Raw genomic sequence first — 25,904 nt, 5'->3', positions numbered from 1 at the left:
CAAGGCAGTCTTTCCCCAAGTGGTGCCTCTCCTGCTACTCAGAGCCCAGCCTGTCTTTGAGAGCTGAGGCTGGACCCTCACTGGGAGGCCTGGCAGAGTTTGGGTGATTGCTGTGGGGGCAGCTATTTCTAGACTTCAGAACCTGCCATCTGGGGTGGCCAGAGAGTGCTGACAGGCCACAGGAGGAACCCAGAAGCTGGTGCCCCTTCCCCTGACCTTGGGCCACCCAAAACAAGGCTTTGGCACCAGAGACTTGGCTAGGCCTGGCTTGAAGAGATCAGGAGAGGCAGGCAGCTGTGAAGTTAACATCGGGTTCTTATACAAAAATCTCACCAAGGAAATAGTGTAGATGTGGCAGCCAGCAGTAGGGAAGGAGAGACCTGCCCATAGCCACTTTATTTCCCCCACACACACCCCCAGGCCCCAGATCCAAATGGCATCTCAGCTGGGTGTTTGGGTCTCACTGGAGTTGAGCCTCCGAAGCTGGCTGAGGCTGGCCAGGCGGAGTTTGAGTAGCGTCTCCTCCTGTGTGCGGAGCGTGTGTGCCATGATGCGCAGGGATTCGCTCTGCAGCACTGTGAATGGGAAGTGGGGGATCATCAGACCATGTGCCACCCCATGACCCCTGCAGACCCAGCCCAGGACCAGGGGCACCCACGGGCCTCCCACCCCATCTTTCATTGCTGCAGCATCTGCAGTTGGCTCCTTCCAGCTGCACAGAAGGGCCTCCCAGTCCCCACCACCTTGCTGTCTATTCCTGCTGGCACCCTGTGCATCCATACCACTCAGGTAGACAGCCAGGAGTGCCAGCGCCAGGCAAGTGAGCACCAGCAGCACGAGCAGCAGCAGGAACCCTCCTCGTCTGTACACAGGGCTGCAGCCAGCCTGGGCACACAGTGATGGCGGCAAAACGCTCAGCAGCTCATTCCACGGCCGTGCCTCTTCAGTCAGACAAGGGCGCAGTGTGCCTGCTGGGGGGATGGGACATCGGTGGGGTGGTGGGTGCACCTGCTTTCGTCCCTTCCCCCAGCACATCATCCTCACTGTCCCCGCTCACCTCCACTGTGTAGGTCGCTGATGGACTCCACCCGATGCAGGTGCACCTCCTGCACGTAGTTGGGGGCCAGTGGCCCCCTGCTCTGGCTGGGCATCATTTGTGCCACGGAGTCTGCAGGGGCAGCGCAGGCTGATTTAGCCAGTGGTGGGTCAACCCCCTTCCTTTTACCAGGTGCCTTCAGGCAGCAGGGACTTCTGGAGGATAGGGATAGTGGGGCATTTGGTTCCAAATCCCCTAAAACTGAGTGAGGAGTGACCCTTGATTTGGATCCAGGATGATCGCAGACCCTTACAGGCTTATTCTGTATACAGGAGCAGCAGGTACATTTGATTTGTTTCCTTCCAAGCACCCCAGGGACTCAGGCATTCCTCTGCCTGCTCATTTCTAGCAGTTTATCAGCCTTCAATGCTAAACCTGCAGCAAATGGAATTCAGTCCTGCCTCTTTTGTCAGTTCTCCCTGCAGACCCAATGCCTGGCATCTTCTGGTCAGAAAGCCCTATTGTAGCCACTCTGGTGCCTTTCCCTCCTGGCCTTGGTTCTGTGTTCGTTAACATACTTGGTGTGACTCTGCTGTACATGTGTGAACCCTGCTGTTTTCATTCAACATTTACTATTGGAGAGACCCTTCTTTGTTATACTGTTTCATATGCCTCTGAGTTCTCGCCCTTCACACATCTCTCTGAGGCTGCCTGGGCATCTAGGCTGTTTGCAGTACCCCTCCCCCCCACCTTTTTTTTGAGACAGTAAAGTTTCACTCTTGTTGCCCAGGCTGGAGTGCAATGGCGTGATCTTGGCTCACCGCTGCAGTTCCCTTTTGAAATTAACCCCCAGGACATCTACCGTTGAGTATGAAGGTTTTTTCCCAATTTCCTGATAGTTACTAATTTCAGTTCCCAGAAGTGGAATTATTGAAATCAAGAGCAGGGTTTTGTGTTTTTTTTTTTGTTTTTTTTGTTTTTTTTGTTTTTTGAGATGGAGTCTCCCTGTGTTGCCCACGCTGGAGTGCTGTCGTGATCTCGCCTCACTGCAACCTCCACCTCCTGGATTCAAGCGATTCTCCTGTGTCAGCCTCCAGACTAGCTGGGATTACAGGCGTGTGCCACCACGCCCAGCTAATTTTTGTGGGGTTTTTTTATTTTTTTTGTTTTTTTTTTTGAGACGGAGTCTCGCTCTGTAGCCCAGGCTGGAGCGCAGTGGCCGGATCTCAGCTCACTGCAAGCTCCGCCTCCCGGGTTTACGCCATTCTCCTGCCTCAGCCTCCCAAGTAGCTGGGACTACAGGCGCCCGCCACCTCGCCCGGCTAGTTTTTTGTATTTTTTGGTAGAGACGGGGTTTCACCATGTTAGCCAGGATGGTCTCGATCTCCTGACCTTGTGATCTGCCCGTCTCGGCCTTCCAAAGTCCTGGCATTTACAGGCATGAGCCACTGCATTCGGCCGTGTTTGGTTTTTGTTTTGGTTTTTTTAAGATGGAGTCTCCCTCTGTCACCCAGGCTGGAGTGCAGTGGCAGGATCTCAGCTCACTGCAACCTCTGCCTGCCAGGTTCAAGCAATTCTCTGCCTCAGCCTCCCAAGTAGCTGGAATTACAGGCGCCTTCTGCCACACCCAGCTGCTTTTTATATTTTTAATGGACATGGGGGTTCACCATCTTGGCCAGGCTGGTCTTGAACCCCTGACCTTATGATCCACCCGCCTCAGCCTCCCAAAGTGCTGGGATTACAGGCGTGAGCCACGGCGCCTGGTGAGATGATGATTATTATTATTTTGAGATGGAGTCTCGCTTTGTCGCCAGGCTGGAGTGTAGTGGTATGATCTCAGCTCACTGCAATCACCCCCTCCTGGGTTCAAGCAATCCCCCGTCTCAGCCTCCCAAGTAGTTGGGATTATAGGCACCCACCACCGCCCCCAGCTGATTTTTTGTATTTTAGTAGAAAAGGGGTTTCACCATGTTGGCCAGGATGGTCTCAGTCTCCTGACTTCATGATCAGCCCGCCTGGGCCTCCCAAAGTACTGGGATTACAGGTGTGAGCCACCGCACCTGGCTGGTGTTTTTGTTTGTTTGTTTGTTTGTTTTTTGAGACAGAGTCTTGCTCTCTCACCAGGCTGGAGTCTTGGCTCGCTGCAACCTCCACCTCCTGGGTTCAACCGATTCTCCTGCCTCAGCCTCCCGAGTGACTGGAACTACAGGCGCGTGCCACCATGCCCGGCTAATTTTTGTATTTTTAGTAGAGACGGGGTTTCACTATGTTGGCCAGGATGGTCTCGTTCTCTTGACCTCATGATCCCCTCTTCTCGGCCTCCCAAAGTGCTGGGATTACAGGCATGAGCCACTGCACCTGGCCTTTCGTTTGTTTGAGACAGAGTCTTACTATGTCACCCAGTGTACATGGAGTACAGTGGCATGATCTCAGCTCACTGCAACTTCTGCCTCCTGGGTTCAAGCAATTTTCCTGCCTCAGCCTGCGCAGTAGCTGGGATTACAGGCACGTGCCACCATGCCTGGCTAATTTTTGCATTTTTAGTACAGCGGGGTTTCACCATGTTGGCCACGCTGGTCTTGAACTTCTGACCTCAAGTCATCTGCCCATCTTGTCCTCCCAAAGTGCTGGGTTTACAGGCATGAGCCACCATACCCGGCCAATATTTAATTATATTTTCTGGTTGTTCTTTAACTTGATTTCCAAAAATCCTGGTCCAGATGCCAAGAGCTCCAGATACCTACCTGGAAGCTGATAACAGTGGGGAAGAGCATTGTGGGGACACCTCCAGATAGAAGCAAGGATGGCCTTGCACTCTGGGACTGTCATTCTCAGGACAGTAACTCAACCTCCATGATTTACTTGAAACTGCCTTTTGACATGCTCAAAAGCAAGTACAACAAAAACAAGCAAGTGCTGCCAGTCATGTCTGGGTGGTGGGTTTAAGGTCATATTAAATTCTCTCTTTGGGCTGGGTACTGTGGCTTATGCCTGTAATCCCAGCACTTTGGGAGGCCAAGGCAGGAGGATCAAGAGTCTAAGAGTTTGAGACCAGCCAGGGCAACTTAGGGAGACCCCATCTCTACAAAAAATTAAAGATTAGGGCCGGGCGTGGTGGCTCACACCTGTAATCCCAGCACTTTGGGAGCATGAGGTGGGCGGATCACGAGGTCAGGAGTTCGAGATCAGCCTGGTCAACGTGGTGAAACCCTGTCTGTACTAAAAATACAAAAAATTAGCCAGGCATGGTGACGAGCGCCTGTAGTTCCAGCTACCCAGGAGGCTGAGGCAGAAGAATCGCCTCAACCCAGGAGGTAGAGCTTGTGGTGACCCAAGCTCAAGCCACTGCACTGCAGCCTGGGTGACAGAGCTAGACTTCATCTCAAAAAAAAAAAAAAAAAAAAAAAAAAAAAAAAAAAAAAAATTAAAGGTTAGTTTGGTATGGTGGCATGCTTCTGTGGTCCCAGCTTCTCAGGAGGCTGTGGTGGGAGGGTTGCTTGAGCCCAGGAGGTTGAGGCTGCAGTGAGCTGTGATCGTGCCACTGCACTCCAGCCTGGGCAACAGAGGAAGACCCTGTCTCAAAAACAAACAAACAAACAAATTCCCTGCTGCCAGATACGGTGGCGCACACCTATAATCCCAGCACTTGGTGAGGCAGAGGCAGGTGGATCACAAGGTCAGGAGTTTGAGACCAGCCTGGCCAACAGGGTGAAATGCTGTCTCTACCAAAAATATTTAAAAATTAGCCAGGTATGGTGACAGGCGCCTGTAGTCCCAGCTACTCAGGAAGCTGAGACAGGAGAATCACTTGAACCTGGGAGGCAGAGGTTGCAGTGAACAGAGATCATGCCACTGCACTCCAGCCTGGGCGACAGAGCAAGATTCTGTCTCAAAAAAAAAAAAATTCCTCTTTGTACTTTGTTGTGCTTTTCTCACACTTTCTAAATTGAATGTGAATTATTATAGGAAAAACACACAGTAAATGTTATTGTTAAGATCCCAAAAGAGGCCAGGCATGGTGGCTTATGTGTCTAATCCCAGCATTTTGAAAGGCCAAGGTGGCTGGCCGAGCGCGGTGGCTCACGACTGTAATCCCAGCACCTTGGGAGGCTGAGGAGCGTGGACCACGAGGTCAGGAGATCGAGACTATCCCGGCTAACACAGTGAAACCCCATCTCTACTAAAAATACAAAAAATTAGCCAGGCGTGGTGGGCGCCTATAATCCCAGCTACTCGGGAGGCTGAGGCAGGAGAATGGCTTGAACCTGGGGAAGGCGGAGCTTGCAGTGAGCCCAGATCGAGCCACTGCACTCCAGCCTGGGCGACAGAGCAAGACTCCATCTCAAAAAAAAAAAAAAAAAAAAAAAGGGCTGGGCGCAGTGGCTTGGCTCACGCCTGTAATCCCAGCACTTTGGGAGGCCAAGGCGGGCAGATCATGAGGTCAGGAGATCGAGACCATCCTGGCTAACCTGGTGAAACCCTATCTCTACTAAAATACAAAAAAATTAGCTGGGCGTGGTGGCGGGCGCCTGTAGTCCCAGCTATTCGGGAGGCTGAGGCAGGAGAATGGCATGAACCTGGAAAGCGGAGCTTGGAGTGAGCGGAGATTGCGCCACTGCACTGCTCCAGCCTGCGCAAGAGCGAGACTCTGTCTCAAAAAAAAAAAAAAAAAGAGAAAAGAAAAGCCAAGGTGGCCAAGGTGGGAGGATTGGATTGGTTGAGGGAAGGAGTTCAAGATCAGGGAGACCTTTCTGTACACACACACACACACACACACACACACACGCACAAAGGAGGTAAACATTTCCTCCTACCAGGGGCCAAGCTCCTCTCCTACGATGTTGAAAATGTTGGCAGTGGCCCACGCCTGTAATCCCAACACTTTGGGAGGCCAAGGCAGGTGGATCACCTGAGGTCAGGAGTTTGAGACCAGCCTGGTCAACATGGTGAAACCTTGTCTCTACTAAAAATACAAAAATTAGCCGGGCATGGTAGTACATGCATGTAGTCCCAGCTACTCGGGAGGCTGAGACAGGAGAATCGCTCAAATCTGGGAGGCAGAGGTTGCAGTGAGCTGAGATCGTGCCACTGCACTCCAGCCTGGGTGACAGAGTGAGACTCCATCTCAAAAAAGCAAACAAAAAAACAAATTAGCTGGGCGTGGTGGTGCATGCCTGTAATCCCAGCTACTCAGGAGAGTGAGGCAGGAGAATCGCTTGAACCTGAGAGGTGGAGGTTGCAGTGAGCCGAGACCGCACCACTGCACTCCAGCCTGGGTGACAAAAAATTTTAAAAAGTTGGGGCCGAGCGTGGTGGCTCACGCCTGTTATCCCAGCACTTTGGGAGGCTGAGGCGGGTGGCTCACGAGGTCAGGAGTTCAAGACCAGCCTGGCCAAGATGGTGAAACCCCGTTTCCACTACAAATACAAAAATTAGCTAGGCATGGTGGCAGGCGCCTGTAATCCCAGCTACTTGGGAGGCTGAGGCAGAAAACTGCTTGAACCTGGGAGGCGGAGGTTGCAGTGAGCCGAGATCACGCCACTGTACTCCAGCCTAGACGACAGAGCGAGACTCCTTCTCAGGAAAAAAAAAAAAAAGTTGAAAATGTGATAAGAGGAGCTTGCTAGCTCTGTCATGGGCTATAAGATGGAGCCATGGAGCAGACAGTCCTATGTCCTGGCCAGTACTGGACCTGTAGCTTCCTAGATTTCTGCTGTCCTGGCTCCTCTGAGCATCAGTACTTCTTATATGCAGTGGTGCAGTTAGGCGAGTGGCCACCAAGCTCTTGACTAGCTGAGTCTCAGTCTGACCGGGCCAAGGGACCCCCAACCCTAGGCAGTTAGGGATATTTAGACCCAAGTCAGGGGAGGCCAGAGGCCTATCTACTTTTCAGTCCATGGGACAGGTACCCAAATGCTTTCTGGAACCACTGCCCACCCCAATCCCAGCTTCCTCCCTTAAGAGCTGAACTGGCCAGGCAGCTGCCCGGATGCCCACACCCACCTGAGCACAGCCTGTAGTTGATCCACTCCTAACTGGGTAGCTTCCCCCATTCCTCCTTAATGTCCCTAGCAGGGGAAACTGAAGCAGGGCCTGAGGTGACAAGGGGTTCCAAGCATGGCAGGCTTTTCCTCCCTGCATAGGGGGCAGGTCCTTTTATTGGAGCTGGGGAATGAAAATGGGTAACTAACTTACTCAAGACAATGAGGTCAGTGGGACAGAGGGTGGGTCTCTCCATGGTCCACAAGGTCACAGGACTGAGGGCTTGCCCTCCCTCATGGTCACCCTCTCCTACCTTCTTGGGTCTCCTCAGGCATGGCAAACAGTGGGCAGTCGGGGGCCGATGATGGCATCCAGTAGCAGGACTGGACAAAGGCAGCAGTGGCTCCTCTGAGAGCCCAGGGAAGGCCTGGCTGCCTCCCAGTCTTGGCCTAAAATAGGCCTGAGCTCAGCCCACTGGGCTATATTTAGAGGGGGCAGCCCTCAGCCATGGGAAGGGGCAGAGTGATCCACGTGGGCCAGCCTGGACTATCTACCTGGTGAGGGAGCCAGCCAGGAGCCTGCCTCCACTAGTCTAGGTGCCCAGGGACCTTCAAGGGGAAGCGCACCTCCCCATATATCCAGAATGGCCACCCCAGGCTCAGCAAGTCCCTGGCAGCCAAGGCAGACAAGGAACCCCTGTGCATCTCTACTCAGCCACCCCTCCACCCCTGCAGACTCTTACCCACAGCCCAGTCATCTCTCCTCCCAGCGAACACAAGACAAGCAGCCTCCACTGCATGACCTGCTACCACACAATACTGTTGTTGTGTGTGTCTTATATAGGGTGATGGACAACTGAAACCTGATGAGGGCTCTGATAGCTTCACAAGTGGGCAGATACACCCACAGCACCCATGCTGGCCAGTGGGTAGACCTAGGTTGGAGGCTGGTTCGTTTGTTACTAAGCTTACAACCTTAGGTAAAGGATCTCTCCTCCCTGAACTCAGTTTGCTCATGTGTAAAGTCGGAATAACAGTGGCTTCTCCCTGGCAGTGTACACTGAGAACCACATCTGGAGCATTTATCACAATCCACGGTTTTGGTCCTCCCCTGCTCCCATCTCCACAAGGGCAGACAGGTTGCATAAGTTTGTGTAAGGATGCACATTACTGCTTACCTTGAAGGGAGGAGGTGGTCCAGCTTCCAGCTTTCCCTCTGTGGTTGGATCCCTGTGCCCTTCCTTCCCAATGGGGGCAAAGCAAGACTGTGGGCTCTACTTCCTACACACCTCAAACCTGTCACTCCGCTGTCTCACACTGGCCTCCCTGATGTTCCTCAAAGTTAACAAGCTCGTTACCACCTCAGGGGCTTGGCGGTGGCTGTTCCCTCCTGGAATGCTCTGCTCCCAGATAGCCCTGTGGCGGGCCCCTTCTTGTCAGGGAGCTCAAATGTCACCCCCTCAGTGAGGCCTTCGGCGTACATTCCTTTTTTTTTTTTCTTTTTTTTTGAGACAGAGTCTTGCTCTGTCGGCCAGGTTGGAGTGCAGTGGCCGGATCTCAGCTCACTGCAAGCTCCGCCTCCCAGGTTCACGCCATTCTCCTGCCTCAGCCTCTGGAGTAGCTGGGACTACAGGCGCACACCCAGTTAATTTTTTGTATTTTTAGTAGAGACGGGGTTTCACCGTGTTAGCCAGGATGGTATTGATCTCCCGACCTCATGATCCGCCCGCCTCGGCCTCCCAAAGTGCTGGGATTACAGGCGTGAGCCACCGGGCTGGGCCGCATACATTCTTTTCCACATCACCCAGTTTTCTTTTCTTTTTTTGAAACGGAGTCTCGCTTTGTTGCCCAGGCAGGAGTGCAGTGGGGCGATCTCGGCTCACTGAAACCTCTGCCTCCCTGGTTCAAGCAATTCTCCTGCCTCAGCCTCCTGAGTAGCTGGGATTAAAGGTGCGTGCCACCACACCCACCTAATTTTTGTAGTTTTAGTAGAGATGGGGTTTCACCATGTTGGTCAGGCTGGTCTTGAATTCCTGACCTCGTGATCCGACTGCCTCAGCCTCCCAAAATGCTGGGATTACAGAAGTGAGTCACCATGTCCAGCCCAGTTTTATTTTCTTCATAGCACTTAGTCCTGAAGTTATATTATGCACAATGTGCCCTGCGTGTCACTATTCCCAAAGGCCCTACAGAACCTATTCAGTCATGTGGAACCACTTTTTTCTTTCTTTTTTTTTTTTTTTTTTTTTTTTTGAGGAGTCTCGCTCTGTCACCCAGGTTGGAGTGCAGGGGCGACATCTAGGCTCATTGCAACCTCCGTCTCCCGAGTTCGAGTGATTCTCCTGCCTCAGCCTCCCAAGTAGCTAGGATTACAGGCGCATGCCCCCACGCCAGGCTAATTTTTTTGTATTTTTAGTAGAGACGGGGTTTCACTGTGTTAGCCAGGATGGTTTCCATCTCCTGACCTCGTGATCCGCCCGCCTTGGCCTCCCAAAGTGTTGGGATTACAGGCGTGAGCCACCGCACCTGGCCGGAACCACCTTTAATCCTCACCAGGCAACTTTGGACAGGAGAAACTCGGGCCCTGACACCGCCAGGAAGGTGCCCAAGACCACATAGCAAGGCCTAGAACTGGGGTTGTCTGCTGGGGCCATTCCAGCTTTGGCTGATAATGCGTTTATTGCGTTACTTTAGTACAGTTGGCCTGCCTCGCCCCACCTCCAACAGCCCAGCCTGTTCACAGTTTTCTGCTCACTGCTCACTACCCAAGGAGGTGGGGTCTGTCCCCCAGGGTGGGTACTCCAGGCACCTCCTCGGCCCTGGTCGTTGCTCTGGAGCCCAGCTTCCCCCTCTCTTCCCTCCTGGCTGAATCCTGTGCCCGGCCTGTGCCGCCCTTCCTGGGGCTGCTACATTCAAGGGTTATCCTGTTAATAAATAAGCCCGCGCAGCTGCCCTCAGCCAGGGCCTGTCGGTTGGTGTCTCCGTCGGCCTGGGACTCCCAATGTGCCCGGCCCCAACCCGTCTGTCTTTTCAGGGTCTGTCTGGCTCCTCTCCCGCCTGTAGTCTGCTTGGTTCCCGGCGTGGGGACAGTCCGGTCACCAGTGCGTTACGCTGCGCGGCCCCCGCTCAGCGCGTGGCTCAGGAGCGTGGGTCCGCCGGTTACGGCCCTTCCTCCGCGACTCCGGGGGCAGTGACTGCAGAGCAGGCTGTGGGCGACACATGCGCAGGGAGTTCGCGCTGCCACCGCCGCCCGGCTCCACCAGCTGCAGAAAGTCCCGGTACCAGAGTTTGGGGCCCGGCGGCGCGGCGGGCGCAGCCTCCTCGGCCCGCGCCAGCCGTTCGGCCTGCGTAGCACTCAACACGTGCAGCGACAGGCGACGCAGCGGTTGCGTAAAGCCCTGCTCGACTGCAGCGCACAAGTACACGCCCGAGTCTCGGCGCCGCAGCCTGCGAAGCAGTAGTCCCCGGGCGGTGCGCTCGGTGCGCTCCTGTGCCAGCACCTGCGGGCAGGGGACAGCGTGAGGCGGGAGTGTCGGGCCGGGAACAGGGCTTCCAGGCCCTAGCACGCGACGGAAGAAGCAAAGAGTCATTGGGAACCGAGGTGGGGCGGGAAAGGGGTGCCCCCGGGCGCACATTTTAAGGCTGTTTGGGAGTTGGTGGTCTTCAAGGGGGAATCCGAACGAGGCGGGGTTTACATGAACGTGCGGGGTGGGTCAGGGACCTCAATGGGCAGGTGGAGGGCGGGTCTTCTCCCGAATTCAGGGGAGACGGGTCAGGAGCCCGGTTGGAAGCAATGGGGTCTCCGCAGCTTGTGGAGTGCAGGTGAGGGACCAAACGACGCGGCGGGGTGTGGGTCTGGTTGGGCGGGGCTTCGTTGGGTAGGGCGGGGCCTCTCCTGGATGCAGGGGGTGGGACGGGAGCCTGGCAGGGAGGGTGGAGTAAGGCTCACTTGGGTATGGGTTGTCACCCCTGCGCGCTGGAAAGTCCACTCCACGCGCGCCTGCAGCGAGCGGGGCTCACACTCGAGAAAGGCGCTGCTGCCCTCCACGCCGAACACTCTGTGTTCCAGCAGCGCGGGACGAGACGAGTCTTGGGGCAGAAGAACGTCAGATTTAGGCAAGGCAGGGAAGGTGGGGCGTCTTCTGGGGCTGAGGGTAGGGACAGCTGGGAGACTCACCTCCCGAGCACAGCGTGCTGGGGTCGCCATTCCTTACGTCTTGCCGCCGGAACCGCCTGTGGGGAACATCGGATCTTCCATGAGCCCTTCTTCTTTCAGCCCCAGGCAGTGAAAGACCCTTCGCCTCCCTCCCGGCGGCCCAACCCCGACCCCGCCCACCTCTTGACACTGGGCTGGAAGCGCGTGCACGCGACCCCGTCCCAGGCGCAGTAGGGGTCACGCGCCAGACAGCATTCGGCGCAGACGCGGCCGTGGGCAGCGCAGCGGTGCAACGCGATCTGGGCCACCGCGCTCCGCGAGGCTATGTACAGCTGGTGCTAGGGGGCACGAGGGGCTCTGGGCTGACCGAGGGCGACCCCACGCCTGCCACCCATCGGTCAGGGATCCCTTCTCCCACTCGACAGATGGGAACACTGAGGTCTTACGCCTCAGGTCACACAGTCTGGCAAAGCCAGAGCCTGTACTCAAACGCGGGACTGCGAACTACCAAGAGGGACCAGAGGCTTGGGACACTCCAGGCACAAGCTCAGTCCATCCCACCCCCACCCCCATCCTGGTCACTCACCCTCTTGGAGGAGATTTGCATGCTGGTGACAGCGGCCGAGTCCTGAGAGGGAGGAGGGGCGACGGGGTCAGGGCTTAGTGGGGTGTGGAGGGGTCCCGGGCGACTGGGGTCGAGGCCTCACCTCAAACACGTGCAGCTCCTCCAGGAGCAGCCCCTCTGCGCTGGGCCTACTGCCTTTGGGGACCGAGATCACCTTCAGTACCGTGCCAGCGTCTGCAGGAATGAGAAGGGGTAATGACCATTGGTGCTCCCGGACAGCTGGAGCTAGGGTCTCTTCGCCTTTGAGGCTTCTACCCTCAGCATATTTGGGTTGTGAAGAGTGTGGACTGGAAGAGTGTGGGTTGGGCAGCTTCCAGAAGGTGGAGACACAGCCCGGGAAAGGATGTGGAGATGGGACTGAACAGGGAGAGCTTCCACCAGCAGCCCACAGGGCCTGGATGGGATCCTGGGGGTCGCTGTGGAGGGACCCTGACCTGTGCCAATGAAGAGGACGTCATAGTGTCCGTCAGCGGCTGCAACCCGGTCCGTGGCAATTTGAGTGAAGGTGTAATTGGCTCCAACTTGTAGGAAAAGAGGGCGCCCCCCAATGGGCAGGACAGAGTTGTACATGAGGGGGTGGTTCCGCGCAAACTGGATGACATCGTCGGGGAAGTCCTTGGTGGAACTGAAGGTGCCAAAGGTCTTGCTGGGGCACTGGGGGTGGGGGGAAGAGAGGTACAGTAGGGATATAGATATGGGGGCTTGATAGGCGGCCCTCCATGCCAAGCCTCTGGGAACATGAAGGGGGATGGGGACAGAACCCTGCCCTGAGAATTAGAGAGGAGATGCAGCCTTGCCCTGGGAAGTCAGAGGCGGGAAACAAGCTTTGTCTTATGGAAACGTTTTCCCACCCATAACCAAAGGAAGAAAGCACATTCACCAAGAAGACCCCAGGCCAAGTTCTCAAACCCTTGAGGCTTTGAAGTGGGTTGTAGCAAAAGTTCCTGGGCTACGAACCATGCCTGGCCGCGGGTAGGGGACGCGACCCTGGTATGACACCCACTGGTGCATGGGCCCCTCCTTGTGTGCAAAGGGTCCCAGGAAGGCCCGGCGCACGTCATTCATGCTGTACACGCACACTGCAGAACCCTGGAAAATGCTGCTGGAGGAGAAGACCAGGGCGGGGTGAGGGGCCCGGTGGAACCCAGCGGCCTGCTCAGGCGCTCCCTACCTCCCGCCCCTCACCTGGACGTGGAGAAGACAGCATAGAGCAGCGGGGTCCGGTGGTCCCGCGAGGACAACAGAAACACATCCTCTGCGGGGAACGGGCCTAGCTGGGGTAGGGCGCACAGCCCCGCTGCGGCGGGGGCTCCTGGAGTCTGCACCGCTGCCCCCCTCCCCAACCCCATACCCACTCCCGCACTCACGGAGCTGATCGAAGTGGGTGTCGCCCTCGACGCCCGGCACTGAGCACACCAGCCGCGCCTTCAGAAACGTCGTCCACTTGTTGACCAGGCTGCGCTGGCCGCCCACGTCGTTCTGCCGGGACGATCAGAGGGGATGAGAGCGAGATCAGCGCAGGCAAAGGGGTAGGGGCAGGGTCGCCGGGTGTGGCCCAGGGACTCCTCACCCGGCAAATCTGGCCAACGCGGGACACGGACAGGCGTCCCAGTGCCGGCGCCGCCTCTACCGCCGTCTCACGAAAGAAGAAGTAGATTTTGTCGTCGTCTGGGTTCTCGTTCTCCGGGATCCAAAATACCTTGACAAACTTGGGCTCTGACCGCGGCAGGAGGCATGGGTCAGCGGGTCCTGGCCTCGCCTCCTGATACGAGACCCACGCGCTGCTTCCCCTTCCTGTTGCGCGGGCACAGCACACGGGATCACAGTGTCTGACCACCCAACCTCTAGGACCACGTTCAGTTGGCGCTCTGCGCCGACCGAATCCAAAGGATCAGGGCCTGCGAGGCAAGAAGCAGCCGCGAGGGGGCAGCAGAGACCGTGGCTACCTGGGGGCCCAGGCGGGAAGCCCGGCTAGCCTCCGATCTCACCCCACACAGTCGCCCAGCACCTTAGGCTCGGGTAGGAGGGAGATGAGGTAGTCTGGTTTCACCTTCACTCATGAATCTTCCTCCCTAGCATAACCAGATGCTCCCCACTCCTGTTTCAAATCCTTCTGCTGGGTCCCATTGCTTTTTATTGTATTATTATTTTTTGAGACTGTCTTGCTCTGTCGCCTAGGCTGAAGTGCTGGATCTCGACTCACTGCAATCTCAGCCTCCCGAGAAGCTGAGATTACAGACACAGCCCACCACCACACCTGGCTTATTTTATTTTATTTTATTTTTTGAGACGAAGTCTTGCTCTATCGCCCAGGCTGGAGTGCAGTGGCACAGTCTCCACTCACTGCAACCTCAACCTCCTGGGTTAGAGTCATTCACCTGCCTCAGCCTCCTGAGTAGCTGGGATTACAGATGCACACCACCACACCCGGCTAATTTTTGCATATTTAGTAGAGACAAGGTTTCACCATGTTGGCCAGGCTGGTCTCAAATTCCTGACCTCAGGTGATCCGCCCGCCTCGGCCTCCCAAAGTGCTGGGATTACAGGTGCACACCACTGCACCTGGCCAATTTTTGTATTTTTTAGTAGAGACAGGGTTTCACCATGTTGGCCAGGCTAGTCTCAAACTCCTGGCCTCAAGCTATTTGCCTGCCTCAGTCTCCCAAAGTGCTGGGATTACAGGTGTGAGGCACTGCGCCCACCAGCCCCTAGCCCTTATTTAATTTTTATTTTATTTAGAGACAGAGTCTGCTCTGTTCTGCAGTGGCAGCATCATGCTCACTGCAGCCTCCAACTCCTGGGCTCAAGTGATCCTTCCATCTCAGCCTCCTGACTAGCCAGGACTACAGGTGTGTGCATGCCACTGCCCCCAGCTAATTTTATTTTCTTTTTTGCAGAGACAGGGTCTTGCTTTGTAACCCAGGCTGGTATGAAGCTCCTGTCTTCAAGCAATCTGTCTGCCTCACCTCCCAAAGTGCTGGGATTACAGGCACAAGTCATTGTGCCCAGCCCCCATGGCTCTTAGAATAAATAACTCTGGCCCCTGACAGTCCACACCCCCTTATCATTACTAGCTCTGCAAGTCTATTCCTTTGCTTGTTCCTGCATCCAGGCCTTTGCACTAGTTGCTCCCTCTGCCTGGAATGCTCATCTCTGAACTTTGCTGGCTGGCTCTCTTGTGCTTGGGAATTAGCTCATACTCCCCTCAGCACAGCAGCTTCCTTTACCCAACCCCCTCCACCCACCCAGTCTCCTTTTCACTTCCTCTCTTGTTTCTCTCTGGTCTCATGGCCATTGGACTTGATCTTATCATGTATGTGATCTGTGAACTCAAAGAGGTCACAGTCATACCTGTCGTATCTGTCTCTGTGACACCACTGCCTGATTAAGGAGAGTATTTGGTAAGACCTGGCCACACCCACTGCTCACTTACTTTATGGGCCTTGCTTGGCACCTGCCCTGTGGGAGGGTGACAGCCTCCTCCCACCAACCCCACCAGCCTCTCACCATTGAGCCAGCGGGAGTCGTGTGGCTCTGTTCGGAGACTCGGACGTTGGCCCAGGCTGCGAAAGATGGTAAAGTCTCGGCCCATGAGGTCTGCTGCCACCCCTGAGTATAGCTCCTCCCCTACAGACAGAGAAAGGGCTGCTCAGCCAAGCGGAGGGCTCTTGGGGCAGGAAGGCCTGGGGAGCTCTGGGAGCTCTCAGGGAGTCAGTGAGGCTATGGGGGAATTCCTGGAGCTCTTGGGGGTCTTGGGACTTTGTGAGGTTCGGCAGTTTCTAAGGGGTTCTGTTGGGGCCTTAGCCCTTGGACTCACCCACCAGCACGGAGGCAGCCCGATGCCTGGGGTCATAAGGACTCTTCCCCTTGCCATCCTCTATCCTTCCTGGGTCCAGCCGGAGCACGGGCTCCTGGGAGGTGTGGCAAGTTGTGACTACCAGGGCCTTCTTACCCTCCTGACCTCCCTCCCTGCCTAGATACGGCCTTACCTCTGCCCCGTGGCCCACTTCCACAAAGGCACAGGTTGGGTGGAAGGCTCCCGTGCCACAGGCCAGCAAGTGGGTGCGGTTGTAGGCGTGCAGCAATTTCACAAAGTTCATGCACTCAGTCTAGTAGGTTTGGAGGTGTGAGGTTTCCCCCAGGGACATGGCCTTAAGAGGTCCCAGCTCACCAGTGGCATCCTCACCCCTCTCTCTCTTTGGCATCGACCCAGGCAAGTACTAACATGGGCCACAGGGAACTGGGGGCCCTTGCTGACCAGCCCAGGCCTCACCAGGGTGGGCGTCTGGGGAAGCACAGGCCTGCAAAGCCTCCATGACTCAGAGGCCCCCCAGAAGAATTACACGAGCCCCAACCCTGACTCACCACCCCCAGACCTCAGCCACCTCGACCTCCCTGCCCTCATCCCAGCCAGAACAGGCAGGCCTCTGTTTTAGCCCTGCCCTGTCTCTGGGGTGAGGGGTTGACCCTCCCCACTCCCAGCCTGGACAGCCAGCACTCACACCAATGTCCTTCCCTGCCCAGTTGCACTCCTCTCGCCATTCCACAGGGGCCGGCCAGGCCAGCTATGGGGAGGTTGGGGGAGAGGGGACACGGGTCAGGGACTTGGGATATTCTCTACCTCAGGGAGCCCATTCCTCTGAGTCTCTCCAGGTAGGCTGGAGTGGGGTCCTAGGGCTCCTTCCCTGGGCAGTGCTGGGGTTGGGGGTCCCTGGCACCTTCTTGGCCCGCTTGCTGATGTTGTCCAGGCTGAGGGATGCCACATGGTTCTCGGCGCCCACAAACAGGCGTCCACGCTCCTCATCCACCAGCAAGGCCTCGTAGCAGCAGGTTCGCTCCAGGCTGAAAGTCTGGAGACCATGCCAGGCCTGGAGCTCTGCAGGGCAGGACACTGCTGAGGACTCGCCAGCCATGCTGGAAGCCTCCCCCAGGTCTTGCCCGGTGGTGACTCTATGGGCCAAGGTTGTCCTTAGGACCTGGCCTGTATACATGTGAGTTTACGTGTGTGTGAGTTTACACACGCAAACCCAAGCCCACCCAGGTGCACGTGTGGAGCTGCCAGGGGAGGTGGTACGCCCCCCCAGGAAGAGGAAGGCAGGTTGAACTTGGGCACGCTCAGACAGGTGGTATCTCCAGGCGGGCACACTGGGAGGCCAGGCTCATGGACACCAGAGTCCTGGGGGAGACCGGCATGCAGGGATGGCCAGACCCCCAACTCCCAAAAGTCAGGCTGAGAGTTCCTTTCCTGCCACTCCACCACCAGCCTGAGCTCAGCAGAACTGCCTATTCACTGCCACTGCCCAGGGGCCACCCTCCTGTACCGGAGGCATGAGAAGGGGGCTCTGACTTCCCTGTTGCTCTGCTGAAGGAGTATCGCCTTGTTGGGGTTACTGAACGGAACAGAGACAAGGTCTGTTGCTATGGGGACAGGAGGCGTCTTCCTGAGAAAGCACGAAGAGAATGTGGGCAGAGGCTGGGGGCTGAGGCCCAGACAGGGTTAACTGGAGGTGGCCTGAGAGTGCCCACTAATCCCACCAGAGTCTGGTGACAGGCACGCACGTGGGGCAACAGCCAACACAGAGCCCCCTGGCCATACCGGGACCCTTTCCTGCCCACCTCAAGCTGGGCCCTCCTGCCTGCCAGGTGCACCTACCTTGGAAGGAGAGCCGAAGGCGTGGGGGGCTGGGGGTGGCACCCCCCAGCCCCACTGCCCAGAGCAGGGCCAGGCCCGGGATCATGGCGGCGGCCCCGGCCCGCCCCATCTCAGCAGCTCGGGGCGCTCAGGGTTCAGCGGGTATGTGTGTGGAGGAGCCTTGAGTTGCCCTGGACTCTGCCCCAGGATCTGGAAGAGAAGGAGTCGGCAGTGAAGGCGAGGGCGGGAGGCTAGGGAGGGGGAGTCCCCAGGGATCAGATTACAGCCCCTAGGGGAAAGAGGCTGGGGGGTCACATTCCACTTCCGAACCCTCCCCTCCGAGGGTGCCCCGCCTGGCCACAATCACAGACACACCCACGCCACTGGGCACACCCTCAGGGTCACCCTGCACTGGCAGGCTCGCCTCACCACGTCACCCTTCTCAGTAACCTCCCCTCTTGTATACACACTCACAGACATTAATTCACAATGCGCACCAACTTCATGCCAGCCTCGGCCTGGGAGGAGGGATACTGGGAGACATAGGCAAGGTCCCCATGTGAGAGAGGACAGAGCACCAACAAGGATGGATGCAGAGGGTGCCAAGTGTAAAGAGCAAAACAAGCCAGTCAAAAGAGAGAGAGTGACAGGAGCGGGTCAGGCCTCTGGAGGTGGCAGTGTCCCCACAGTCCCGCAGAAAAACACAGAGACACTTTTGAGGCTGGAGTCAAAGGTGTGGGTGCCTGTGAATGTGAATGTGTTTCCGAGTGTCCCCTTGTGATGTGCGCATGTATGTAGTGTGTATGCTTATGTGTATGCACATGTTTACATGTCTGTGTGCAAATATATAGTGGCATATTGCACATGTGTGGATATGGGTTGGTGTGCACATGCATGTGGCACCATGCAATCTATGGAGTGCATATGTGCGATATGTGCATATTTTGCACACAGATGTGTTGCACATTTGTGCATGTGCAAACGTGTGCACCCATAAGGGTGGACGTGTCTCCGGGCATGCAAGTGAGCAAATCCAACTGCAGCATCAATCACTCCATAGGGAGAAGTGCCACCCAGGAGACCCACGACCTGGGCAGAAGCCTCAGCCTCTGACTTGGGGACTGCTCCCAACCCAGCTGAAGCAGCCTCTGAATGTGAGCTTGAGGGCTGTCTCTCCACACCCCTGAGGAATCAAAGAGGGGCAAGGTGAGGCAGCCCTTCACTTGTGCCCCAGCCTCCTGGCCTCGCTGAGCTGGCCTTCCCTCTCAGTGCCTCCACAGCCTCTCTGAGCCTCTCCCTTCACTTCTCTCAACCCTTGAGGTTTCCCTGTCTTTGAGCCGCTTCACTCTAGGAGCCAGACACCTCCCCCAGGCCCTCAGCTGGGGCAAAGACCTGGCTGCCATGCCCACTCTCCTTCCCAGGGGCCAGCTGGGCAGGTGCTGGACACAGGAGCCCAGGGAGTGGGGCAAGGTTCCAGGTGGGATTAAGCAAGTGGAGTGGCTGCTGGGGCAGGTTCCAGGCCCCTCCACCCACACTCCTGCCCAGCTCCTGGCCCCGTCCCAGGCCAGGACCCCCACCTCCCTCCTTCCCCCTGCTGACACTTGCCACTGCCTCTTCTCAGGTTCTAGAGGTCTTCCAGGCCACCACCGGCTGCCTTCTCACACTCCACCGAGGACTCCCGCAGAGGCACCTCTCCACTCTGGCCCCTTCCCACCGTGGGGCCGCAGGGGACCCTCTGACGGCTCCTTTAAGGAGCAGCCCCCGCCCCCACCAGGCCAGCCACCGCCCCACGCACTGCGCCGTAAAGTTTAGAGGGCGGATCGGGTGACCGGGCAGGCAGCCGGGCAGGCAGCCGGGCAGGCAGCCGGACGGGCTGGAGAAGGCGGCCAGGCGGGAGTGGAATGGGCACGAGGGAGGGGCTGGTAGGGACAACCCCTCCCCTATTGGGTCTCAAGACAGTAGTGTGCCCCAGGTGGTGGTCCCAGAAGCCAGGTGGCCAGCCAAGGCAAGGGAGGAAGAAACCCCAGCTCCAGGGGCTCAGCAGGCAAAGGGAATCACTGGGTGGGGGCACCACCCGGGGACTCCAATATCTCACCTGTCCCTCCACAGGTGGGGAGCTGTGGGGAGAGATAATGGGGAGCTCAGCTGCCACCTCAGTTCCCAGGGACCGGCTGGGGTGGGCGGGCAGCCAGAGGTCAGGGGAGGGGCTCTCAACTGGAGGTCGGATGGGCCCTCGGGACCCAGTCCCAGTCCTTCCTCACCACTTGGGCTGCTTAGTACTTCAGCGACCTGACGAGCGGTGGCTTCTTCCACGACAGCCAGATCGGGGAGGGAGAGGAGGGCAGGAGAAGGGCAGATGCAGGAGGAGCAGCAAATCTCACTTCTGCACCACAGGGCGGGGCCCATCTGGAGTCCCCCATCCTGGACAGGTAGCTCTGCATCACTGCTAAGAGGTTGGGGGGCGGCCTATGACCTCCCTTCCTCTGACCTCTCTTTCTAGGTTGGAGGTGGAACAACCCCCACCAAACCCAGAGCCGAAACCTGAGGGAGTTTTACAGACAGGATGGAGCTCCTGTAACTCGGAGCCTCAGTTGGGAATGACTTGGGGTCTTGTCCTGAAGCTTAGTCTGGTGAACATGCCCCATTTGTAGCATGAGGGGTACTTCTCTGGAGGGACTGTATGTTGACAGTGGCAGAGTGGAGCCCTCAAGTCCACCTGAGTGAATATACCAGGGCTTGAGAATGGGCTTTGATCCTTCCATCCCTGAAAAAGGCATTTTCCTACCACCTCCAAGGCTGATGGGGCAGTGTGGGCATTCTAAGTGTTGCAGCTTTGTTGCCCAGCCCTGGAGGCCTCCAGCCAAGCAGGGACAGAGGTGGGAGCAGGTCCCCTGGAAGTGGAAGTGGGGCCATGCTCTCCTTCCTGAGCCTGAGGACCTGGTGTACCTGGCCTGGCCTGGCCAGCTGGCAGGTGAATAACAGGGGCCAATGGGAGCCGCAGGGCCCTTCAGGAGGGCAAGTGGAAGGACAGATCCCTGCCTGGGCTCGTGGGCTTCCTGGATGTGGCCTTTTCCCACTCCGGGAGTAGGTGCCTGTAGTCTTGGACCTGGGCAGGCTCTCCTGGCCCCATGCAAGCAAACAACATTCTTTGGCTGTTTACAGCTTTCTACCCAAGCAGCCAGGATCAGCAAGTACCTCAGAGGCCCCCATCCACTCCCACCGTGCACCCATAGGCCCTCACTGCCATGTTTTCCAGGCCCAGGGGCCCGGTCTCCATTTCATCACCCTGCACTTTCCTCCACTAGCGCTGCGTTCACTCTGGGAAACGGGACCAGGACCACCCCCCACCATTATCTTTCCAATAGCCTGGGATTCAACCCCCAGCCAAAAGGACTGGGCTGTCTCTGTCCCCACTGAGTGCTGTGCCCTGTCCTCTGTCCTCTAGATGTGTACCCTCCCTTGAGTAGGAATGGAGGTCCCCAGATATGGGAGGCCAAGTTGTCCCTGATTCCACATGGTCCCCTTTCTGTTCCTCAGCCCCAGGTCCAGTGTGCCAGGCCATGGGTAGGGGCCCCCATGGAGGCCAGCATTCCAGGAGCAGGGTCACTGCCTGTGGATCACACTGGGGGCTGGAGCTCCTCGAGGATTCTACAATCAGGCAGCCTGGGCCTGAATCTCAACAGAATGGGGCAAACCGGGGGAGGCAGCTGGGGTCCCTTTTCCTGCCTGTACTCCTTCCCTGGGCCTCTCTCTTTTGAGAGAGCTTCCATCAACAGAGGCCTGTCTGGGTTCTTGCTCTGGGGCTGCCTGTCAGTGGCATGGCCTGCCACAGCCTTGGCTTTTCCTTCTGGAAAAACCTGGATTGTTGTGCCAAATCTCAGCACCTGCCTCCCCACCCCTGGCCACCAGCTGAGCCTGCCGCTTTGCCCATGCCTGGACTCCGGGTGGTGTGGTTGGTGTGGGATACCCATCTGAGGAAGGCTGTGGCAACCCTCCCAGTGCAGCCTGGGCTGGATGGGATCTTGGGCGCCCCACTCATACCTGCTTTAGTCATCAGGGCTGGTGGCTCCAATGAACTCTTCCTTGTTCTGGCCACGTAGAAACCAGGTCATGCTGCCCAGAGGACTTAGGCACAGTAGGGACAGGCGTGGGCGGCCATAGGATCATCACCTGAGGCCTAACTTCCCAGACACTCTAAGGCCCCGCCCCAGGGGCATCTTCTGGGGAAGCATCTGCAGGCATGTCCTCACCCCAGCCTGGTCTCCACATTCCCAGGGGACCCTGGCCCACCTTTTTTGAAAGATAAGCTCCTCCCCTCCTTTCCTGTTCCCCTTCCCTTCTGAGGGCCCTGTCAGAACTGAGATGGAGGTGCTGAGGGAGGGGCTACCAAGAACCCTGGGCCTTTGGCTGTGGCCCTACCCCCACCCGCCCCACCCCTGCCCTCCCCCCCTGCACATTCCTCCCAGGCTGAGGTCAGCCCCTCTGGGATGCAGGAGCCCCCCCCACCAGCCACATCACAGCTCTTCCCTCACTCCTGTTTTCCTCATTGCCCAGCAGGGAGGGGTGGGAGGAGAGGGGGCTGGGGGCGGGGCCTCCCTCTCCCTCCCTCCTCCCAAGCCCGGCAGGGTGGAGGGGGCTGTGCCAGGAATGCTGGAAAGTGGACTCTGAGGGCACACTGCACTCATGAACAGACATTCACATAAATACTGCATTCTCCTAACTGGCTAGGGGAGAGCCTCCCAGGAGTGCTGGGTAGGGGGCTGTGAATGCTCTGGGGACGGCTGGGGAGTCTGGAGTCAGCCCCAGGGATCAACCCTCTTGTTAGTCCAGCAGGAGGCGGGGTTGACTCCCTAGCTGGAGTCTGCACCTCTCATCTTCTCTGCAGCTGCAGACAGCGCCCAGGCAGGTCTGGCACACAGTGGGGGTACCACAGGTATGCACTCTTGCTGCCACCTTAGCTCTGGGCATCTTGGGCACCCAGGCCTATGAAGGCCTCAGAGAAACCCTCCACTGCTGCCTCTTCCATCCCAGCTGAACAAGGCCCCTTCTTAGGCTCAGCTCTTTTCCCCTTTTGTTGTGCCCCTCACCCCAGTACTTCTTTTTTTTTGAGACAGGATCTTGCTTTGTCACCCAGGCTGGAGTGCAGTGGTAGGATCATGGCTCACGGCAACCTCAACCTTCCACCTCAGCCTCCCAAGTAGCTGGGACTAAAGGCATGTGCCACCATGCCTGGCTAATTTTTTTGTATTATTGTTATTTTTTTTTTGGTAGAGATGAGGTTTTGTCATGTTGCCCAGGCTGGTCTTGAACTCCTGGGCTCAAGCAATCCTCCTGCCTTGGCCTCCCAAAGTGCTGGGTTTAGAGGCATGAGTCACCGCTCCCGGCCACCGCAGTACAATTACTTCCTAAACCCTCTGACCCCTGTGCCCAGGGTTCTACTCGAAGCTCCCTCCCTCCCCTGGGTGAAGACTCCTCAGTCTTCTCACTTCCCAAGGCCCCAACCCACCCCTGGCACTACCAAGCCTACTCTCCTGAGAGCCCCTACATTTTGTCTGTCTTAGGACAAGCACTGACCCCTTTACCCTCCCCCGGGTTGTATCCCTGGGGTCATTCTGCCACTTCTCTCCCCATGCCTCCCCTCTGCAGGACCGTGTCCCTGACGCCTGACTCGGAGAGCTTGCTGAAGTTTGGTAGGATTGCAGGCTCTTAGCCTGGCATTCACTGGGCCACTCTCTTTTTATTTTTTTCTTTCTTTTCTTTTTCTTTTTTTTTCTTTTTTTTTTTTTTTTTTTTTGAGACAGGATCTTGCTTTGTCACCAGACTGGAGTGCAGTGGCAGGATCATGGCTCACAGCAGCCTCCTGAACTCCTAAACTCAAGTGATCCTCCTACCTCAGCCTCCCGAGGAGCTGGGACTACAGGCACACACCACAACACACAGTTAATTTTTGTATTTTTTGTAAAGATGGAGGTCTCACTATGTTGCCCAGGCTGATCTTGAACTCCTGGGTTCAAGTTATCCTCCTGCTTCAGCCTCCCAAAGTGTTGGGATTATAGGCCTAAGCCACCACACCAGGGCCACAGGACCACTCTTTGTAGCTTGGTGGGGGCCGGTCTTCCAGTGCTGCACCTGCCCCGTTTCTGGGATGCATTAGCTCTTTTGTTGCCAAGACTTTGTTTGCGCTGTGTCCTTCACCCTTTAGACCCTTCCCCTTGTCACCTGCTGGACTCCTCCTCACCGTTCATGATCCACCTGGCTGTCACCTGTCTTCTGTGTAATTCCAGTCTTCTGTGTAATTCCAGACCTGTGGTGTCAGGTTCAAGCCTCTGGGCAGGGCTCTGGGTTCCCCACTGTGGGGGAAGCAATAAGGGCTACAATCACTGGTGACCCCAGGACCCAGCAGAGGACAGGCACAGGGAGGCAGGAGATGGTGTGCCCATAGGAAGCCCTTCCACCTTCCTAGGCATGCTGAGTCTCCATGGGGTTGGAGGATGGATGGAGAATGGACACCCCTTAACCCTGTCCCAGTCCCCCAGGCCTTGACAACCCTGACCTCAGTGAGGTCAGAAAGCAGAAGGCAATGGGATGAGATGTCAAACTCTGATTTTTCTCCCAACAAGATTACCAGGGGCTGTGGGGCTGCATCTCTGGCAAGGGGAGAAAAGGACCCATGGCCTTGACTTTTGCTCCTCTTGGATATCAGTGCCCATCACTGTGTGACTGAGGGCTGAGTGCGTGGCAGGCATGGACACATTTGCTGCCACACACCTGCATACATACCCCAGCTGACTAGAGGCCATCCCCCTGGGTGATGAGAGGTGCTGCCTTCCCTCTGGTAGTCCATGGTAGAGATGAGGACCGCTAGGATCTTTTGTTTTTAAGAGAAGGGGTTGGCCGGGCGCGGTGGCTCAAGCCTGTAATCCCAGCACTTTGGGAGGCCGAGACGGGCGGATCACGAGGTCAGGAGATCGAGACCATCCTGGCTAACACAATGAAACCCCGTCTCCACTAAAAATACAAAAAAATTAGCCGGGCGTGGTGGCGGCGCCTGTAGTCCCAGCTACTCGGGAGGCTGAGGCAGGAGAATGGCGGGAACCCGGGAGGCGGAGCTTGCAGTGAGCCGAGATCGCGCCACTGCACTCCAGCCTGGGCGACAGAGCGACACTCCGCCTCAAAAAAAAAAAAAAAAAAAAAAAAAAAAAAAGAGAAGGGGTCTTGTTATGTTGCCCAGGCTAGTCTCAAACTTTTGGCCTCAAGTGATCCTCCTGCCTTGGCCTCCCAAAATGCTGGGGATTACAGGCATGACCTGCTACACAGCCAGGGTCTCCTTTTTTTTTTTTTTTTTTGAGACAGAGTCTCATTCAGCCCCACAGGCTGAAATGCAGTGGCATGATCTTGGCTCACTGCAACCACCGTCTCCCGGGTTCAGGCGATTCTCCTGTCTCAGCCTCCTGAGTAGCTGGGATTACAGGCACCCACCATCATGCCCGGATAATTTTTGTATTTTAGTAGAGACGGGGTTTCACCATGTTGACCAGGCTGGTCTTGAACTCCTAACTTAAGGTGATCTGCCCGCCTTGGCCTCCCAAAGTGCTAGGATTACAGGTGTGAGCCACCACGCCCAGCCCCAGGGTCTCTTTTTAGGGCAGCAGACCCAGAGATTGGGGTCAGTTTTGGGGAGTGGGGCCAGACCCAGAACTCAGCCAAACAATGCTGTAGTCTTATCCTTGCCTCCTCCCTGACTCCCAGGGTCGTTAGGACTTGGCTGGCCATGCCACTGACCAGGCAGCTAGAGTCAGGGCTTGTATTCTCCACCCAACTGGTTTGGCACTCAGTTTGGGTGGGGTGGGGTGAAATGATTCTGGGGAACTGAGACAACTAAGTTTTCCTGACATCAGAAGCCATGGGGCTCCCTGGAACATGGGACTTCTTCCAGGCCTTGGCAGCTCCTGCAGCCTCAGTGATCCCTGCTGTAACCCTGGAGAGGGCCCTTTCCCCCTTCTGCAACTGGCATCTGGGTCTGCACCTATCTGCTGGGACAGGGGATGGGACGAGGGGTGTCTAGGCCTGGGGAACTACTGAGAGGCAGCCTGACTGGCTCCTCCTCACAGAATGTCCCTCTCCTCTCTCAGGCCTGACTCTGAAAGCTTGCCTCTCTCTTCCCAGCTGCTCCCCCACCCCACAAATGGGTAAAAATACCAAAGTTCCCACCACATCAGTAGCCAGAGCAATTATTTCAAACGGGCCAGGCCCTCTGGGAGGCAGATCAGCTTCATGGCGGTCTCCACAGGCTAGAGACAACCCCCCCCCCACGCTGGGAGCATGAGCCTGGGTCCCTGCCCAGCTCTGCATGTCCTGCTAAGGATCCTGGGCCTCACAGCTGCAGCTGCCCATGAGTGGAGACAGAAAGATGGGGCTTCTTAGGCTGGGAGGGCTCTGGGGATTCAGGGCCAGCGAGCATTGAATTTCTGGTG

The 25,904-nt window shown here is 56.8% G+C and overlaps 2 protein-coding genes and 1 long non-coding RNA gene across 19 annotated transcripts; 1 reads left to right on the top strand and 2 right to left on the bottom strand.

The window, feature by feature from the left end:
* Window positions 1-66: 66 nt before the first annotated feature.
* Window positions 67-7,739, bottom strand: LOC105480481 (leucine rich single-pass membrane protein 2). 3 transcript variants are annotated; one of them, XM_011739436.3, is made up of 4 exons: window positions 7,332-7,739; window positions 1,058-1,168; window positions 783-968; window positions 67-575 (listed from the first exon to the last, which is right to left on the bottom strand). In XM_011739436.3, exons 1-4 carry the CDS (start codon window positions 7,387-7,389, stop codon window positions 442-444), a joined length of 489 nt encoding a protein of 162 aa, XP_011737738.1. In that variant the 5' UTR covers window positions 7,390-7,739; the 3' UTR covers window positions 67-441. The 3 variants fall into 3 exon arrangements, with proteins under 3 accessions (XP_011737738.1, XP_011737737.1, XP_070947870.1); XM_011739435.3 differs by having other exon boundaries at window positions 783-971; window positions 7,332-7,564; XM_071091769.1 differs by having other exon boundaries at window positions 783-971; window positions 1,058-1,251; window positions 7,332-7,541.
* A 1,910-nt stretch (window positions 7,740-9,649) lies between these two features.
* LOC105480475 (semaphorin 3B) lies at window positions 9,650-21,807 on the bottom strand. 15 transcript variants are annotated; one of them, XM_071091757.1, is made up of 20 exons: window positions 21,472-21,807; window positions 19,692-19,873; window positions 19,036-19,547; window positions 17,452-17,640; window positions 16,517-16,674; window positions 16,301-16,363; window positions 15,788-15,907; window positions 15,616-15,709; window positions 15,306-15,425; window positions 13,369-13,592; window positions 13,166-13,277; window positions 12,984-13,053; window positions 12,756-12,900; window positions 12,233-12,452; window positions 11,881-11,972; window positions 11,760-11,801; window positions 11,354-11,511; window positions 11,195-11,250; window positions 10,967-11,106; window positions 9,650-10,517 (listed from the first exon to the last, which is right to left on the bottom strand). In XM_071091757.1, the coding sequence occupies exons 4-20, from the start codon at window positions 17,558-17,560 to the stop codon at window positions 10,113-10,115; spliced, it is 2,328 nt and encodes a 775-aa protein (XP_070947858.1). In that variant the 5' UTR covers window positions 17,561-17,640; window positions 19,036-19,547; window positions 19,692-19,873; window positions 21,472-21,807; the 3' UTR covers window positions 9,650-10,112. The 15 variants fall into 15 exon arrangements, with proteins under 15 accessions (XP_070947858.1, XP_011737712.1, XP_024648305.1 ...); XM_011739410.3 differs by having other exon boundaries at window positions 19,692-19,736; XM_024792537.2 differs by having other exon boundaries at window positions 19,692-19,733.
* Window positions 15,235-20,255, top strand: LOC139361968 (uncharacterized). Its single transcript, XR_011620057.1, has 3 exons — window positions 15,235-15,373; window positions 18,491-18,636; window positions 19,931-20,255. It is a non-coding gene; the product is annotated as an uncharacterized lncRNA (long non-coding RNA).
* Window positions 21,808-25,904: the final 4,097 nt, after the last annotated feature.

The sequence above is a fragment of the Macaca nemestrina genome, chromosome 2 (genome assembly GCF_043159975.1).
Source record: "Macaca nemestrina isolate mMacNem1 chromosome 2, mMacNem.hap1, whole genome shotgun sequence".
Classification (NCBI taxonomy): Eukaryota; Metazoa; Chordata; class Mammalia; order Primates; family Cercopithecidae; genus Macaca; species Macaca nemestrina.
This window is presented reverse-complemented; position numbering and strand designations above follow the sequence as displayed.

Bases quoted from the DNA above. Each gene is read 5' to 3' on its own strand.
- LOC105480475 (XM_071091757.1), bottom strand. From the start codon at position 17,560: ATGGGGCGGGCCGGGGCCGCCGCCATGATCCCGGGCCTGGCCCTGCTC. The intron at 11,802-11,880 runs GTGAGGCCTCGA...CCTCCCTCTCAG, and splicing joins AGGAGCTGCACGTGTTTGAG to GACTCGGCCGCTGTCACCAG. The intron at 11,251-11,353 runs GTGGGCGGGGTC...TGTTCCCCACAG, and splicing joins TTCCAGCCCAGTGTCAAGAG to GCGGTTCCGGCGGCAAGACG.
- LOC105480481 (XM_011739435.3), bottom strand. From the start codon at position 7,389: ATGCCATCATCGGCCCCCGACTGCCCACTGTTTGCCATGCCTGAGGAG. The intron at 972-1,057 runs GTGAGCGGGGAC...CCATCCCCCCAG, and splicing joins CAGCGACCTACACAGTGGAG to CAGGCACACTGCGCCCTTGT. The intron at 576-782 runs GTATGGATGCAC...TCCCATTCACAG, and splicing joins CCTGGCTGTCTACCTGAGTG to TGCTGCAGAGCGAATCCCTG.